Here is a 17001-nt window from a genome sequence, read left to right on the forward strand (position 1 = left end):
GTAGCATGCCACATAGTCATCCTTACAAGGTCGCGTGGTTGAATAAAGGACAACATGTGTTAGTAAATGAACAAGTTTGGGTTGAGTTTTCAATTGGGAAGTATTTTGATAGAATTTTATGTGATGTTCTACCCATGGATTCTTGTCATTTGTTGCTAGGCAGACCGTGGCAATTTGACATAAAAGCTATCCATGATGGAGAGAAGAACTCTTATGCACTCACAAAAGAAGGGGTGACATACAGGATTCAATCTTTGGTATAGAACGAAGGAACCAAGCTTAGTAGACCTAATGTGTTGTTGGCTAGAGGAAAAGATTTTTTGAGAAATCTCAAGAAAGGAGATGGAGAACATTATGCTCTCTTAGTGAAACCTATTCAAGAAGGAAAGATTAAAAAAGAAAGTTTACCTAAAGAGGTTCAGCAGTTGTTAGAACAGTTTAAGGACATTGTGAGTGATGGAACACCCGCAATGCTACCTCCTCCTAGAACAGTAAGTCGCCAGATAAATTTTATACTCAGAGCATCACTACCTAATAAGGCTGCATATAAGATGGCTCCAAAACAAAACAAGGAAGTGGCAAGACAAGTACAAGAACTGCTTGACCAAGGTCTAATCAGGAAAAGTATAAGTCCATGTACTGTACCAATGGTGTTAGCAACCAAGAAAGGAGGTAAATGGAGATTATGTACTGACTCTAGGGCAATAAAAAATATCACCATAAGATACAGGTTTCCTATCCCTAGAATTGAGGATTTAATGGATTGTCTTGGAGAAGCAAAGCATTTTACTAAGTTGGATTTAAAGACTGGATATCACCAGATCCAGATTAAAGAAGGGGATGAATGGAAAACATCTTTTAAGACTAGGGAGGGGTTATATGAGTGGTTATTTATGTCATTTGGGCTTACTAACGCCCCTAGTACCTTCATGAGGTTGATGAATGAGGTGTTGAAGGAATACATAGGTAGATTTGTAGTGGTATACCTTGATGATATCCTCATATTCAGCAAAACAGAGAAAGAGCATCTTGAACACTTGCAGATTGTATGAAGGAAACTACATGAGGAACAATTGGCAATCAACCTTGGAAAATGTGGATTTATGAAGCACGACCTCATTTATTTGGGTTTTGTAGTGTCACAAGGCACTTTTAAAATGGATACTAGCAAGGTGAAAGAAATACAGAGTTGGCCTACACTGAGAACTACTACTGAGGTAAGAAGTTTCCATGGGCTTGCCCAATTTTATAGAAAGTTCATTCGAGGTTTTAGTGAAATTTGTGCTCCTGTTCTTGATATAATTAAAGGTGGGTTTAAAACTAAGTTTAGCTGGACTAAAGGAGCCGACCAGGAGTTTGAATTACTCAAAAAGAGGATATCTACCTAACCCATCCTAGTTTTACCAAGCTTTCATAAGTTGTTTACCATAGAATGTGATGCTAGTCATATAGCAGTAGGAGTTGTTTTGAACCAAGAGGGAAGACCAGTAGCATTCTATAGTGAGAAATTGAATGAAGCCAAGTAGAAATACTCATCCTATGACTTAGAATTTTATGCCTTAGTGCAACCTCTTAGGAAGTGGAGGCATTGTCTTTTGCCCAAAGAATTTGTGGTGTTTACAGATAACCAAGCCTTGAGTTTTATTAATTCACAAGAAAAGTTGAACAATAGGCACATCAAATGGATAGAATACCTACAGGCATACACTTTCACTTTGCAATAAGCACAAAAAGGGATAGCTGAACAAGGTAGTAGATGCCTTAAGTAGAAGACTTCTCACTGTCCAGGAAGTGACATTGCAGAACATAGGTGTGGAGAGTTTCAAGGAGCTTTACAAGGAAGACAAAGATTTTTTGTGGTATACAAGGTATGCAGTGAGTTTAATAATCATTTCAATAGCCGGTATGTAGATTACACATTGCAGAGTGGTCTTTTGTTTAAGGGATGTCAATTATGTGTGCCAAGAGGATCTATGAGGGAAAATCTCATACAGGAAAAACATAATGGCAGTCTTAGTGGACATTTTGGTCTGAACAAAACACTTGAGTTGGTGCACAGATTTTATTATTGGCCAAAGATGCATAAAGATATCAGGAATTATGTTGAGCAGTGTATTGTGTGTCAGAAAGCCAAGGGTACCAATAAAAATGCTGGACTATATCAACCTTTACCAATTCCCAATAGACCGTTGGTGCAGGAGCACCTAGGTTCTAGCTTTCCTGTTTTTGCAAATTTTGACTTGTAATGACCCTAGCCAAGTCAGTAGGTAATAAGGACTTCAGGAGGGTCCAAGAGTGTGTAATTGGTCAATGTAGGCCTAGGTGGAGTTCATTTTACCCAGCTTTGCATTTTTGTGTAAATAGTGAGTTTGAGTAGGTGTTTGGCCTTTTGTTGGTCAAAAGTGCTAAAAGTTGGAAAAATAATTAGAGAGGGTTAAATAGGCCTTAGACATGTTTGAAATGTCATATGTGATGACTGGATATAGGTCTCTTAGGTGGGAGAGATCAAAAGTGCAAAAATCATGAAGTTGCAAAAAGTTGTCATGACAACTTTTGTCCTGAAATTGGTTAGCGGTGGATTTAGGAATTTCCCAACGCCATGGAAGGACTCCACACATGGGAAATATATATAAACCCCCTCTTGCATGTTTTTCAAGGTTGGTGTACTTGTATTTTGAAAGCAATAATCAAAATACAAGATTTTGGACTGCACTTTTCATTGTTTTCGATCAATTTTTGTATTCTTTGAAGGTTTAATGGATTGAATCCATGAATCCAATGATGGATTGAGGTTCAATAGTGTGTTTCAGAGTAGGATTTTTATTTTCAAACATTTTAATTATCATTTAATACTATTTAAGTGGTTTGATTCACAAGTAGCTAGTTTTGGCTTGTAAATAGTCATTTTCTTGTAAATATGGTTGCCCCATGAGTCCCACGCGTGCTACCATCACGGCTAATTGGGGCATGGTTGGAAACCTTCTATATATTGTAAATATATAGGTTCAAGTGTTGGAGAAGTATTTAGATATGACTGTCACCTCATTCTAGGCGAGACCAAGAGCAACTCAGTATGGTTTCAGACAAGGATGTACAAAGAGGTGGTAAGAATTCATGGGTTGCCTCTCAGTATGGTTTCAGACAAGGATGTGAAGTTTATGGGACACCTTTGGAAAACTTTGTGGACAAGACTAGGAACTAACCTTTCTTTTGGTTCTGTGTATCATCCGCAAACAGATGGTCAAGCTGAGGTCATTAACTGAGTGTTGGGTAATCTTCTGAGGTGTCTGACGAAAGAATATGGACAAATGTGGGATCAAGTGCTACCACAGATCGAATTTGCATACAATGACAATGTCAACAGAACTACCGGTAAGAGTCCTTTTGAGATTGTTTATGGACTCCATCCACGCGGTGTCTATGAACTTTGAGATTTAGGAAAACTGGAAGGAAGAAGTGGACATGCAGAGGATTTCACTCAATCTATGAAAGAGGTGCATGAACAAGTGCAGAAAACATTGATCGACACTACACAAAGGATTAGGGCTAAAGCAGATGAGAGGAGAAAGGACATTCAATTTGCAGTTGGAGATATGGTGATGGTACATCTGAACAAGGCAAGATCACAGAAGGGAGTCCCTAGTAAGCTTCTGATGTGGTGAATAGGTCCTTGCAAAATCTTGGCTAAGTATGGCTCAAATGCCTATAAGATAGATTTGCAGCAAATTTAGCATTGTCCCCTATGTTTAATGTGCAAGACTTTGTTCTGTTTAAAAGTCCCATAGCAATGGCAGATGGACCGCACCCAGAAGGGGAGACTACTCTTTGTGATATTCCAGTACCACCCATGTCTAAACCACAGGCGGAACATGTTTTAGATTCCCGGGTGCAGAAGCAAATGAGGCATGGCGTGTATATGGAACACTTAATCAAGTGGCATAACTTACTTGAACCCGAAGCCACTTGGGTGGCAAAATCTAATTTTAAACGACTGGGCATTGATGTCACCTTTCCACCCCCAGGGGGGACTTGATTTTTCATGTGGGGAGTATGGTGCAGGAGCACCCAAGGGTGAGCAAAGACCCTTTCAAATTTTGGCAATTCTGGCATAAGGATTGGTGTTTGTCCATTAGGTTGTCTGTTTGGAGCTTGGAGTGCATTTTGACTTCTTTTGAAAATTTCATGTATCGTCTTATCTATCCCAATAACCCGATGAGGTTCCATCAACTATTGGCGAGACTATTTTCTACCTACTCCGATAGGCCGATGAAGTCGCAAGCGGAGTGGATCGAGCGGAGTGAGTCTGTTGTGGAGCCATCGGGTATCGGCAAGACATGTTTTGGGCTAACCCGATGACCTGATGGGAAAGCATGTGGTTTTCAGCGCACCATCGGCCATCGGCAGAACATGTTTTGGGCTATACCGACGACTCGATAAGGAAGATTTTTGTGGGGAGTGCACCATCGGCCATCGGAAAGACTGTCTCGATGCTAACCCAATGACCCGATGGAAACCAATGTGGAAGTGCGCAATGTGCGAAATGCCATCGGACATCGTAGTAAGTGTTTTGCGACTACTCCGATGACCTGATAGAAAAACATGTGAGTTGTAAACCGCCATGGGACGTCCCGATTAGTGTTGTGGTGCGAACCCGATGACATGATGGAGTTTGAAAGACAGTTACAGCGGGAAACCGATTGGTGTCTATTTCGATCTCTTCTATTAGGGATGTTCTCATGACATGTCGCAGAGGATATAAAAGACCCAATGGGCATTCTATAATGGGTTGGATTTTGGATTCTTGGGTGTGATAGTTCCACAAAATGAACATCTTTTGAATAATAATTTGTAGACCATTTTTTGTTTCCCTTCTCAGAGTTCTATAAATAATGGCTTAATTTGTAAATGCCCGTGAGTTAGAGTAAATGTTTCTTTTCTGCGTTCTGTGAGTTCCAATTCTGTGTTCGTGCCAAGCTTGGTTTTGTAACTAAGTTGTCATTTTGTTTCTTGTTTTTTGTTGGTGTCAAGCAGTCATAAACATGGCTTTATCTTGACTCTCCATCATGGGATCCATATGACCATTGGAGGTTGTCAAGAAGAGCCATTCATGTACAATAGAGTTCCATTTGCAGCAGACCAGGGAATGGCATCGATCGTTTCAGCAAACTGGCCCTAGGCGAGCTTGATGATAGCTCGGCTAGGTATCAGTGACCAAAAAGGAAAACACTTGCAGGGTAGACCGGAGACTAGGCTATCGGCCTCAGACCAGAGGAAGATGGGATCGAATGGAGAGAAGGTCCTAGCATGAGAATAAAATAACTTAGGAGAAGTTGTAGGTGTAATCCATGGTAGAGCAAACCCTGTAAGGTGTCTGGTTAAATTCAGTGGATTAGTGAGTTGGTGGATTTACGAAAGTGAATTTACAAGGAGCAAAGTAACAACCCTCGATAGTGGGGACCTAGAGTGGATTAGGGGAATAGAGAGATGTATTCCTGGGTTAGGCTAGGAAGAAATCCTAGGAGTGAGTCAAGTTGACTCAAGCAACTAGGATTCTCCCTATCAAAGAACAGTTTTGAAGTTTTGAATCGGTCGGTACCTAAATTCCAGGCACATGAGCGAGCAAACTCATCCAGTAAACTGCAAGAGTTAATTGATTTCATTCCTAAACACTATGATTCTTCTCTCAAAATTTCAATAAATGAGGCTCAGGACAAATTTATTGAATCCCAGAAACAAACATTCTTACAAATGATTGCATCTGAAAAGGGTAAACTTCAAATTTGCTTTCAATCCAATGATACAACATTAGAGGAAGGAGGTAAAGTTTATAAGACTTGTCTATATTTTTCCAAGCATACATCTTCCATAGACAAGAAACTTTCAGATTGTAGGAATAATTTGATTCAGATTTCTAACTCCTACAACTCGACAGCTAACCTTACAAGTTCTTTGGATGGTCCAATTTTGGTAATTATCGATCAAATTTTGAAATTAGAGAAGGAAAGGGATAACACAATAAAGAGAGCAACTAAGCTCTAGAATCTCATAGGTCCCTGATTGGATAATCCGTTATTTCACAAGACTGGATGTATATCTTACATGTAGAAGAAAGATCCCATCGTACCAAAAGAAATCGAATATTATGCCAATCTCTTGAATGGATTCACCTCCATTCTTGACTCTCTTAAACAACGTTGGGACTCTTATTTCTCATTTTTGAAATCTATGTATGTCGATATTTTGAAAATTATATAGAACCGGCATGTGTGTATAGTTCTACAAAATTCTTTATGGGCACCCCGCTTTGCCATTGATGTCAAAGGGGGGGGAGTATAGTGAAAAATGTATATATTGCTCAAGGGGAGCATCAGATTTATATAGCAGATTCATTGTACAGGTCAGGATGTGCAGATTCAGAGGCAGATTTGGTGACAACATCATTTTTCACATGAGTGTTGCCATCAATGCCAAAGGGGGAGATTGTTGGCAATTGACACTCATCCGGTAAGGGCTAATGGTATTTTGGGTTATTATTGATGGAAACTCATCTCCAGGTGTTGATATTCTTTATTAGGATTCATTAATTTATCATTTTTCTTTGATTGGGTTAACCGGTATACACTACACTCAACCGGTATTCACTACACTCAACTAGTATTCAATTTGATTTACAACCGGTTAAGTCATCATCTCGGTAACATGTATTTGGAACCCAGTTATGGATAGGACTCGACTAAGTTATCTTGTGGCCCCAATAATTTATGTCAAGGAATTTTTGGTAACGTATGTAGGCTGACATGGTCATCGAGATTATGTATGAAATGCCTTGTGATCCAGCAGCTGATAGGATTATATTCTTCATTGAAGCCAACATGGTGAAAAATTAAAAGGGTCTTTAAGGAGATCCTTTCAGCGATGGATTAGATAAATTTTTGAATGTGATTTTGGTTGCAAATCTTTCAGAGATTGGTGATATGATTTTTGGTCATCCCCACCATGGTTTTTCCCTTTGCAAGGTTTTCCACGTATAAATATTGGTGTTATGGTGTTACTTCTTTATGTGTTATTTGGTTTATGCACTTTAACTTTACTTATTGTTAATCGGTTTAAAAGCAATAAGTTCAAAACTACTATTACCAGTAAAACACTAATTAACCCCCCCCCCCCTCTTAGTGTTCTTGGATTCCAACATAAAACACTTCAAACAAGCTAATTTACCCCAAAATGGAATAAATATATGAGCCTAAGTAAACTAGAAAGGAAAGACAGACAGTCATGTAGATAATATTTTAAATAGTATTTAAATGAAAAATGCGTGAAAACTCAAACTATACATGTAATTTAAATATTAATAAATTAAATTTAATATCAAAAAAAAATTAATTAAATAAAAAATACCTTGTAAAAATCATCAGCAATATGTCCAAACAGTTATCAAATTCAGCCTGATAACCCAGTAGTTGACTTTGCAAATAAAAAATATTGGAGTTGAGGAAAAATTAACTCTACAACTCCCAAGGATCACCTGCATGAAAACCTGTCATAGAAGGAGAGAAGCAAAAGAACTAGGGAGGCCAGAATTTAGAGATCCAGGAAAGAGGAGTCATATTGATTGTGCGACAAGAACGCAATTCAATAATTACAGGTGTTATGAAAAAATACAAAGAGAGAATCCTTATAAAAGGATACTTGAAACTCTAAAGGTGAAAACCCTAAAGAATTATAAGTTTCCTAAGTTTAGCTTAAGCATAGAGTATAATAGACTAATAATTAAATAAATAATTATTAGCTAATAAAAGATAACTCTAACAAAACCCCTTAAGATGAACTTAGGGAGTAGCTAAAAAACAACTAAGGACTAAAAAAGCATGTAAAAAATGCAGGAAAGCAACAATGGGTCCTGACAACTAGGCCTGATGAGGTATCCAAGTACAATAAAATCTCTGTAAAGTGGAGAAAAAGGAGAAAAACCTGTGGGAACAAAAATCCTCTCCAATAAGAGATTAAAGCTCAAGTGAAGGACTAATAAGCCTCCAAACAAGAGTGTTCCAGAAGATAGGAACCAAAAAAAGAGCATGAAGAACACCAATGAAGCATGAAATAGTTGCAATAACAGTCGAAGAGTAACTGCTGATCTGAAGAACCTCCACTGAAATAGAACATGACCAGGTAGAAAATACTATAATTTGCATGAGTGCCCTCAAATGACACTACTCGTTTCAAATGGCAAACAAAGGCAAACAACTGAACTCGAAGATACAGATGGCATGAAACACCAAAGCTTGAAGAGTTGATCAATCGAACCAAGGAAGCATTAGAACAACAGGACAAACCTCCCCATAATGTTGAAAAGGGAGAGGGATAGGTACACTAAAAATAATGGCCAAGAAGAACTGCATGACGAAAAAATAGGAACATCGAAGGTGCAGAGAGAGTACATAGTGTCATGGAAGGAACACTCACTTGACACATATCATGAGGCTAATGTCATGGAAAGAACACTCACATGACAAAGGTAGATGGAAAACGAGGCAAACATCAACCCCCCATGGCACTTTATAAGTAGTGCATGTACAATAACGCACAAGATGTGCAAGATCCCAAGTATACAATGCATGGTGGCACTTTATCTCAGCATGTTTGTATAAATAAAATGCTACAATGATCAGAAGAGACAAAAAACTTGAAATATAGAAAGAACAACCAAAGACAAGACATTCTACTCAAAGAAAGAGATCCCAGGACCTGAAACATCCAAGATATTCACCTGAGTGTTGAAAAGAAAAAAACTGAATAAAATGTACTTGGAGCAGAATCTGGAAATAAAACGTATATGAATGGAAAGTACATAGAACAAGATTTCCAACGATATAATTTTTTTGAAAAACAGAGATCGGATGCTCAAGTTATGTCTCCCGGAGTGCAAAAATGAACCTTTGGCTTTGACAGAAAAAAAAATCAAAAGATCAAACCTCTAGATCTGGATAGATCTCAGAAAGAGCTTTCCGACGATATAAGGTTTATCGAAAAACGCCTTCGTGATCCCAAGATATGGCCAAAAGACTGAAGGTGCTCCAGATGGGCCCAGAAGGGGCCAAAAGGCTGCCTACACGGTGCTGACGTCATCTATCTGTGAGCATAAATTTGACAGCCATATTGTTGTCACCCTTAAAAAAACAATCTGCCTGGAAAAACGCGTCAGAAAAAAAAAATCTGGTTGGATCGTCGGAAAAATAAAGGAGGGGTCGGAAACAGGTCGGCGACTCCTGGGCGGAGGCCAAGCGGTTGGCGAGCGGCGGGGCTTGGCCAATAGGGGCAACGGGGCCTAGTGGCCAAAATAACGGGGCGGACAGGAGGCGGAGCGGGATAGCGTGGGCCGATGGTCATGCAGGCAGTGGAGGGGGTGGCCAACCGATTGCAGGGGCAGTGGGGCCGGGTGGCCGATGGTTTAAAGACTGTCGCTTGCAAACTATGTTCGGGATACTAGCAAGGGCGGTGGGTGTGCGGCCATGGGCGGGTCTAGGCGGCAGTGGGTGGCAGCAGGCATAGTTCCGAGCGGCATGCTGAGTAGCTGGCAGGGTCTGAGCTGCTAGCGGCTCCTGGACTGGTAGTAGAGAACATGAGGGCTAGCCCAGATGGTTAACAAACTACCAGCGATCGGCAGTGTTCAGATTGGCCTAGGCAAGCCGTAAAACTACAAAAAATAAATATTACTTTACAATCTACGTGCCCCGAGCTCGTACAGCCTGGGGCCTAAAATTTTTTTGCCTCCAGAACACCTGACACCAAAATATGTCAAATTTTATATCAAAATTCGTTGAATCGACCTCCTAAATCCAACCATGAGGTCCTTTTGGTACCAAAATGTACCAAAAATCAGCTACCCCCGGAAATGGAAAAAAGCAACTGCACAAACCCCCAAATACACAGATCTGAAGAACAAGGCCCAAAATCTCTCATGAAGAGAACAGGGGCATGCAGATATGGAGCTCTGATACATTATTGGAGTTGAGGAAAAATCAACTCTACAACTCTCAAGGATCACCTGCATGCAAACCTATCATAGAAGGAGAGAAGCAAAAAAGCTGTGGAGGCCAGAATTCAGAGATCCAGAAAAGAGGAGTCATATTGATTGTGCATCAAGAATGCAATTCAATAATTACAATTGTTATGAAAAAATACAAAGAGAGAATCCTTATAAAAGGATACTCGAAACCCTAAAGGTGAAAACCCTAAAGAATTATAAGATTCCTAAGTTTAGCTTAAGCATAAAGTATAATAGACTAATAATTAAATAAATAATTATTAGCTAATAAAAGATAACTCTAACAAAATAAAATAAAATAAAGTCATTTTGTCCCCTGGTCAGTTGGGGGCCAAGGTTTGGTGCCCAAGTGTTCGGTCGAACTAAAATAGTTTGGTCGAACAGACCGAGGTGGCCTACCATGTGACACCAAAAAGGCCACTTTTTGTGCATTTTTGCCAAATTCAACTTCTAGCTAATTTTTCATCAATTTGAACTTTTAAAAAAAAAACTTTTGTATATCTCGAAGTCATGATTCCGATCATATAATTTTTTTACTATTTTGATCATTTTGAATATTTTTTATTAATTAAACATTGCGAGTATCTTTTTTAAGTAAAAAAAGATGTTGATTTGAAATTAAAAAATAAATATTAAATTAAATTTTAACAAAATGAGAGAATTTTCTCGAAAAGGGTATTTTTTTTTGTTAATTATAAATTTACTAGTCAAGAAGTGGTGCCAGCCAAAAAATGTCAAATTTAGCTATGTTGGACTTCAAAATAATATAACGAGACATACATCAAAAAAAATTTAAAAATATATTTAACACTGCATATAATTGTTCTTTACTTGGAAAAAAAATCAGAAAAAAATAAGTCCATTTTCATTTTCTTGTGTGGTGCCAACTAAAAAACCTGATTTTCAGCATTTTTCAACAATGAAAAATCTATCTTTGAAATTATTAAAAAAAAATATTAATTTTTTTCTTAAAATTTTTTAAAAATAAAAAACATAAATTTAATTAATATTTATACATTTGGTCAATTTACATTATTTCAAAATTCAATTTAGAAATGTCACTTTTCTACAGTCAAAGTTAAATGGTTTTAGTTATGTTGATCGGTGCCTTTATTAAAGTATGACACGATATTTTGCTTTTACCCATAATCAAGAATAAGGCTCACTTTTACTATGTGACTAATGCGAGCATTGTAATTAATCACTCATTCAATTAATGAATTTGGATCTCTATTATTTCTCCATGTTTTTATTATATTGCATGATAGATGTATGTGCAATGTTATGCCTCTTTACTATCTAAGTTTACGTTTTTCTTAATCTTATTCCAAAATTGTGTTCAAAATTGTCATTCGCGAATAGGTTAAAATGAGATATTCCTCAATTCCATGGTTGAGAGAATAGTCATGCAAAAGTTTGGCACTTCTTATGGTTATTGAAAGACACTATGGTTGTAATATATCTTGAAATGATTAGGTTGCTTGGACATGAAAATTCCTCTAGTACTAGTAGGCCACCTACCTAGATATGTCGGCATTATTGATACATGAATGAAAAATATGTCTCTTGCACCCTTTCACTAATGAAATTTTTTAAAGTAAAATATATTTATAAAAAAAATCATATATATGTTTATAAATTTAATTAAAATATTTAAAAGAAAATAAATGTAATTAAAAAATTTGAAGTAAAATACATTTAAAAAATATATTTATAGAACAATTATATACATGTTTATAAATTTAATTACAAAATTTAAAGTAATATACATTTAGAAAGATTATATTTATAGAACAATCATATACATGTTTATAAATATAATAAAAAATTTAAACTAAAATAGATCTAGAAAATTATATTTATAGAACAATTATATTAATGTTTTTAAGTTTAATTAAAAACTCTAAAATAAAATAAATTTAATTAAAAAATCAAACTTAAATACATTTAGAAAAATATATTTATAAAACATTATATGTACATGTTTATAAATTTAATCAAAAATTATAAAATTAAATAAATTTAATTTAAAATTTAAAGTATTATATACATGTTTTTTCTCTTTTAAAAGATAAAAATGCTATTATTTTTTCTCATAGCTCTCTTGATGTTAATGACTCACTTTTTGATTAAGCTCATATTTCTAAGGATGTTTTGCTCTAGATCAAAGTACAAACAAATAAGGTTGTGATAGAAGTAGCCCACCTCCAAGGGCTTCTGGAGAATTGGGGAAATACTCCCTATATGATTGCCAAAGTGCCTCTTGACATCTTGGTTTCTTGGGACCAGTCTCCTGCTAGCAGTTGCTAATGTGGCCAAAGCTCCTACCCTATAGTCACAGTGTCATCATCACTTTGGTGGTAGCCAAGATTATAACAGGCAGCTCTCCTCCTCCCCTACCTGTAGGGGTTCTACCTCTATATAGGGTTGGGGTGGCATGAGTCATGCTTTTAGAGATGCAGTTGGTTGGCCTTCTAGAGGAGATGGTGGTTGGTCCAATTCTACCAAAGCATTCTCACACCTTGATCGTAGGGATGAAGATAAGGAGGATAATGTTGTTGATGAGGGTTAGACCCTTCGAAATGACACTCCTAGCCTCGTTGATGTATGGGTTACCAAGGAGGACAGAGATCCACCTCAACCACCTTCAACCACTGCTTTAGCCACTTAGTGACTTTTATTGTTGTTGTTTTTTTTGGGGGGGGCTATGTCCACGCTTTCTAGACTCTCTGGGCTATTCGTATGGATCCTGAGGGGTGATCTTATATCCCCCTACCTTATTTTGTGAATAGTGTACTTTAATCTATAATTAATGGAAATGGCTGCTATTCATCCAAAAATTCAAGGGCTTTTGGATAAAAATTAAAATGAAAGAATATGAGCACGGAGAGATAGTTGTCTCTACTTTCAATGAACTTCAACACTAACAACAATTATATAAGCCCATATGAAGCCACGATGATGATTCAAGAGAGAGGCATGCTACTAGTTCCAAATTGGGATTTTGAATAAATTTTATTGCTTGATCAAATATGGAAATAGGATGATCCAATATTTTCTATAGAGTTTGATAATAAAAATGGTACGATGGCTTCACTTAGTGAACCTAGGTTATAGCACGTACATTCATGGCATACTAAATAATCCTCCTATTTTCCAAAAATATTCCCTTAAAATCCTTTTTTGTCACCCTCTCCCAATACATAGCCTGAATTAACCCCCCGCCCCCTCCCCCCCTATTTTCACAAAATATTACATAATTTTTCAGTCTAAATTTAAAAAAAACCTATTTTCACCAGATAGGCTATATATGATTAAGGAATTTTGGGATATTAAACCCCCCAATATAAATGCACGTAATATAATATTGCCTAACTAATGAAACCCTCATGAAAAATGGTATTTATAGTTGCATCTGGATTTGATTATGTGACTTTTTTTTTGCATCAATTTTTTAGATCACACTCTATGGTCCATCATCAAGATGATTAGAGAATGCAATTTGCCTTCTTTCATATCTTGCCATTCTCTAATCTTCCTGATGATGGGTCATAGAGTGTGATCCAAAGCGTTGATGTAAAAAAAATGTCATGTAATCAAATCCAGAAGAAGTTGTAGATATTATTGTGGAAATTTGATAATGTTAATAAAAATGGTGTTAGAGGGATATGGTGTCACCCTATGATCAAATAATTAACTCAATGGGCCAAGACTCTAAGGATAGGTAAGTCAAATTTGTTACATGTTGTACAAGATACAAAGGATAATGTAGTTCTTCGAACACTAAAGGATACAATGGCTTTAGAGGCTACCGCCATCACTTTGCATTTAGCAATGTTTTCCCAAGCTGTAGTAGAGAACCAAATAAAGGAAATAGATAGAATAAAGAAAGATCAAGTTGTGTTGAATGAGGCATAAAATAAATTATATATGGATTATGTGTGGTTAAGAAATTCTATGAGAATAAGTGATCCTCCTCCAATTCCTTTAGGTGCAATTCTTTTTTATCATCCCCTACTACCACAAGAGATTCTTCCCTTATAGATGATATAGAAAAGCTTGAGGCAAAATTTAAGGATTATGCAAGAAGAATGGAGTCTTTGGAGGAGTTAATGCCCAAGGCTAGAGAGATGGCCAAAGATACAATTAAAAAAAAATTCTAAATGTATTTTACTTTAAATTTTTAATTAAATTCATAAACATGTATATAATTGTTTTATAAATGTATTATTTTTAAATGTATTATACTTTAAATTAATTTTTTTTTATTTTAGAAATTTTAATTAAATTTATAAACATGTATATGATTGTTCTATTATATAATTTTTCTAAATATATTTAAATTTTAAAAAAATAATTAAATTTATTTTACTCTAGAAATTTTAATGAAATTTATAAACATACATATGATTCTTCCATAAATATAATTTTTCTAAATGTATTGCACTTTGAATTTTTAATTTAGCTTACTTTCTATAAATGTAATTACTACTTATTTTATTTTAGAGTTTTTAATTTAATTAGAAATTTTTTATAAATTTAAACTAAAATACAATTAGAAAATTATATTTATAAAATGTTATATAAATATATGCATGTTTATAAATTTAATTAAAAACTCTAAAATAAAATAAATTTATTTAAAAATTTAAACTAAAATACATATAGAAAAGTATAGGTATAGAAAATTATATACATGATTATAGATTTTCTTTAAAAATTTAAAGTAAAATATATTTAGAAAAACTATATTTAAAGAACAATTATATGCATGTTTATAAATTTAATTAACAACTCTAAAATAAAATATATTTGGAAGAATTATATTTATAGAATACTCATATACATGTTTATAAACTTAAAGTACAATTTATTTAGAAAAATTGTATTTATAGAACAATCAATACATGTTTATAAATTTAAAGTAAAATATATTTAGAAAAACTATATTTAAAGAACAATTATATGCATGTTTATAAATTTAATTAACAACTCTAAAATAAAATATATTTGGAAGAATTATATTTATAGAATACTCATATACATGTTTATAAACTTAAAGTACAATTTATTTAGAAAAATTATATTTATAGGACTTTCATATACATGTTTATAAATTTAACTAAAAATTCTAAAATAAAATACATTTAGAAAAATTATATTTATAAAACAATCATATGCATGTTCATAAATTTAACTAAAAACTCTAAAATAAAATAAATTTAAAGTAAAATACAAAAATTCTATTAATAGAACAATCATATGCATGTTCATAAATTTAACTAAAAACACTGAACTAAAATAAAATTAATTAAATTTTGTTAAAGTAAAATATATTTCTATATTTAGAAGAACAATCATGTTTATAAATATAATTGAGAGTGCTATTTTTTTGGTAAAATTATCCATTGTTTTGTCTATTTACGTTGGTAAAATTCAATTCAATTCAACTCAATTCTTGAATCGAATCTCCCACCATGGAATTCTCAAATGGAGTTGGAGGAGAGAATGAGTCCTCTGGAGAAGACGATAATGGAAAGGGCAAAAAGAAAATGTTTGAGTCTACAGAAGGGATGAGGCGAAGGGGCCGTCCTTTGGGGTCTAAGAACAGGCCCAAACCAGGCGAAGATTTGGAAGTTGGAGAAGGCAGCAGGCCAATTCCCCTCATCTTGTCAACAGGGAGTAACATAGTCCGTTGCTTGCATCATTTCATTGACAACCACGTGACTGGAATCTTCATTTCCACAGCTCGTGGATTAGTGAGCCAAGTCAAAATTCGGGCTCCCGGCCATCAGGAGCCCATCAGTTTGGAAGGAATTTTTGAGCTGACAGGGCTGTGTGGTGCTCTTATTCCTGCCTCTTGGAATCTCCCTCTGAAAGCAACTCTTGAAGCTCCTCAAGGACAGGTTATTAAGGGAGAAATTTTTGAAGACCATCTTTTGGCAGCTGGTCCGCTTACCATTCTAGTTACTCGCTTAGCCAGTCCTTTTCGTTTGGGTAATCCTTTAATGACCCAATATGGTAATGGTCTTGGTAATGGCATCATGCCTCCTTCTTCGGCTAAGAATAATGGGTTTCCATCTACTCCATTAAATCTTCTTCCACCACCAGGACCAGCTGCTCCATCTCAGCCTGCACCAAATGTACTACGCCCTTGTAATGGCATTGGCAGTAGTAATATGCATATGCACAACAATGGATTTTCGACAGCTGCTCCAACTCCTGGTCCATTATCTCAGGCAAATGATGTGCAGAATGAATACCCATCTTCTCCTCATCATCACACGGCAAGGATGAACAATGACTACCCTCCAGCAATACCTGGACCATCAGTAGCCGATTTCCTCAACAATGGCTACTTTTCCGGCCCCTTTTCAACTCCAGCACCACCATCTTCATCTCAGGCAAATCATCATGTGAAGAATGAATACCCATCTTCATCTACAGCTGCACTAGGGATGAACATTAATGACTACCTTACAATGGCATCAATACCCGACTTCTCAATTTCTCCCTTTGATTCTCCTTTTGATATTTCTAACTTTGCATCTTTGCCCGATCCAGCTAATGGTGGTCATTACTCCGTACCCTGGGAGGATTAGGGGTTTAAAAGGACAAAGAGTTGTAACATATACACTTTTCTTTCTTGTGCTGACTGGTTATAGTTTTAGAGCTAGTACTTGTATAGTTTGTTGATACCTTACATCATATACAGGTGGTTGAGCTTTATATACAGGTGGTTGACATTCATAAGGTGAATAGAATTCTTTCAAGGAAGGATTGGTTAAAGATTCTCAATTTGGATATATGGCATCAGATTTTTCTCACATGTAATTGCCTTAAAAAGGGGTGCCTAGTTAAATCTGAATCAAATGAGAGTCAAGGTTGAACCACATTGGTGAACATGATTTGTGGATTTATATGTTGGATGTCAAATAATCTAATTAAAGTATTAA

General features: G+C 35.7%; 1 protein-coding gene across 1 annotated transcript; it reads left to right on the forward strand.

The window, feature by feature from the left end:
• Nucleotides 1–15465: 15465 nt before the first annotated feature.
• LOC131065631 (AT-hook motif nuclear-localized protein 23) lies at nt 15466–16958 on the forward strand. Its single transcript, XM_058000192.2, has one exon. The coding sequence runs from the start codon at nt 15523–15525 to the stop codon at nt 16645–16647; it is 1125 nt and encodes a 374-aa protein (XP_057856175.1). The 5' UTR covers nt 15466–15522; the 3' UTR covers nt 16648–16958.
• Nucleotides 16959–17001: the final 43 nt, after the last annotated feature.

The sequence above is a fragment of the Cryptomeria japonica genome, chromosome 3, assembly GCF_030272615.1.
Source record: "Cryptomeria japonica chromosome 3, Sugi_1.0, whole genome shotgun sequence".
Taxonomy (NCBI): domain Eukaryota; kingdom Viridiplantae; phylum Streptophyta; class Pinopsida; order Cupressales; family Cupressaceae; genus Cryptomeria; species Cryptomeria japonica.

Excerpts from the sequence above, each read along its gene's own strand:
- LOC131065631 (XM_058000192.2), top strand. The coding sequence starts at position 15,523 with ATGGAATTCTCAAATGGAGTTGGAGGAGAGAATGAGTCCTCTGGAGAA.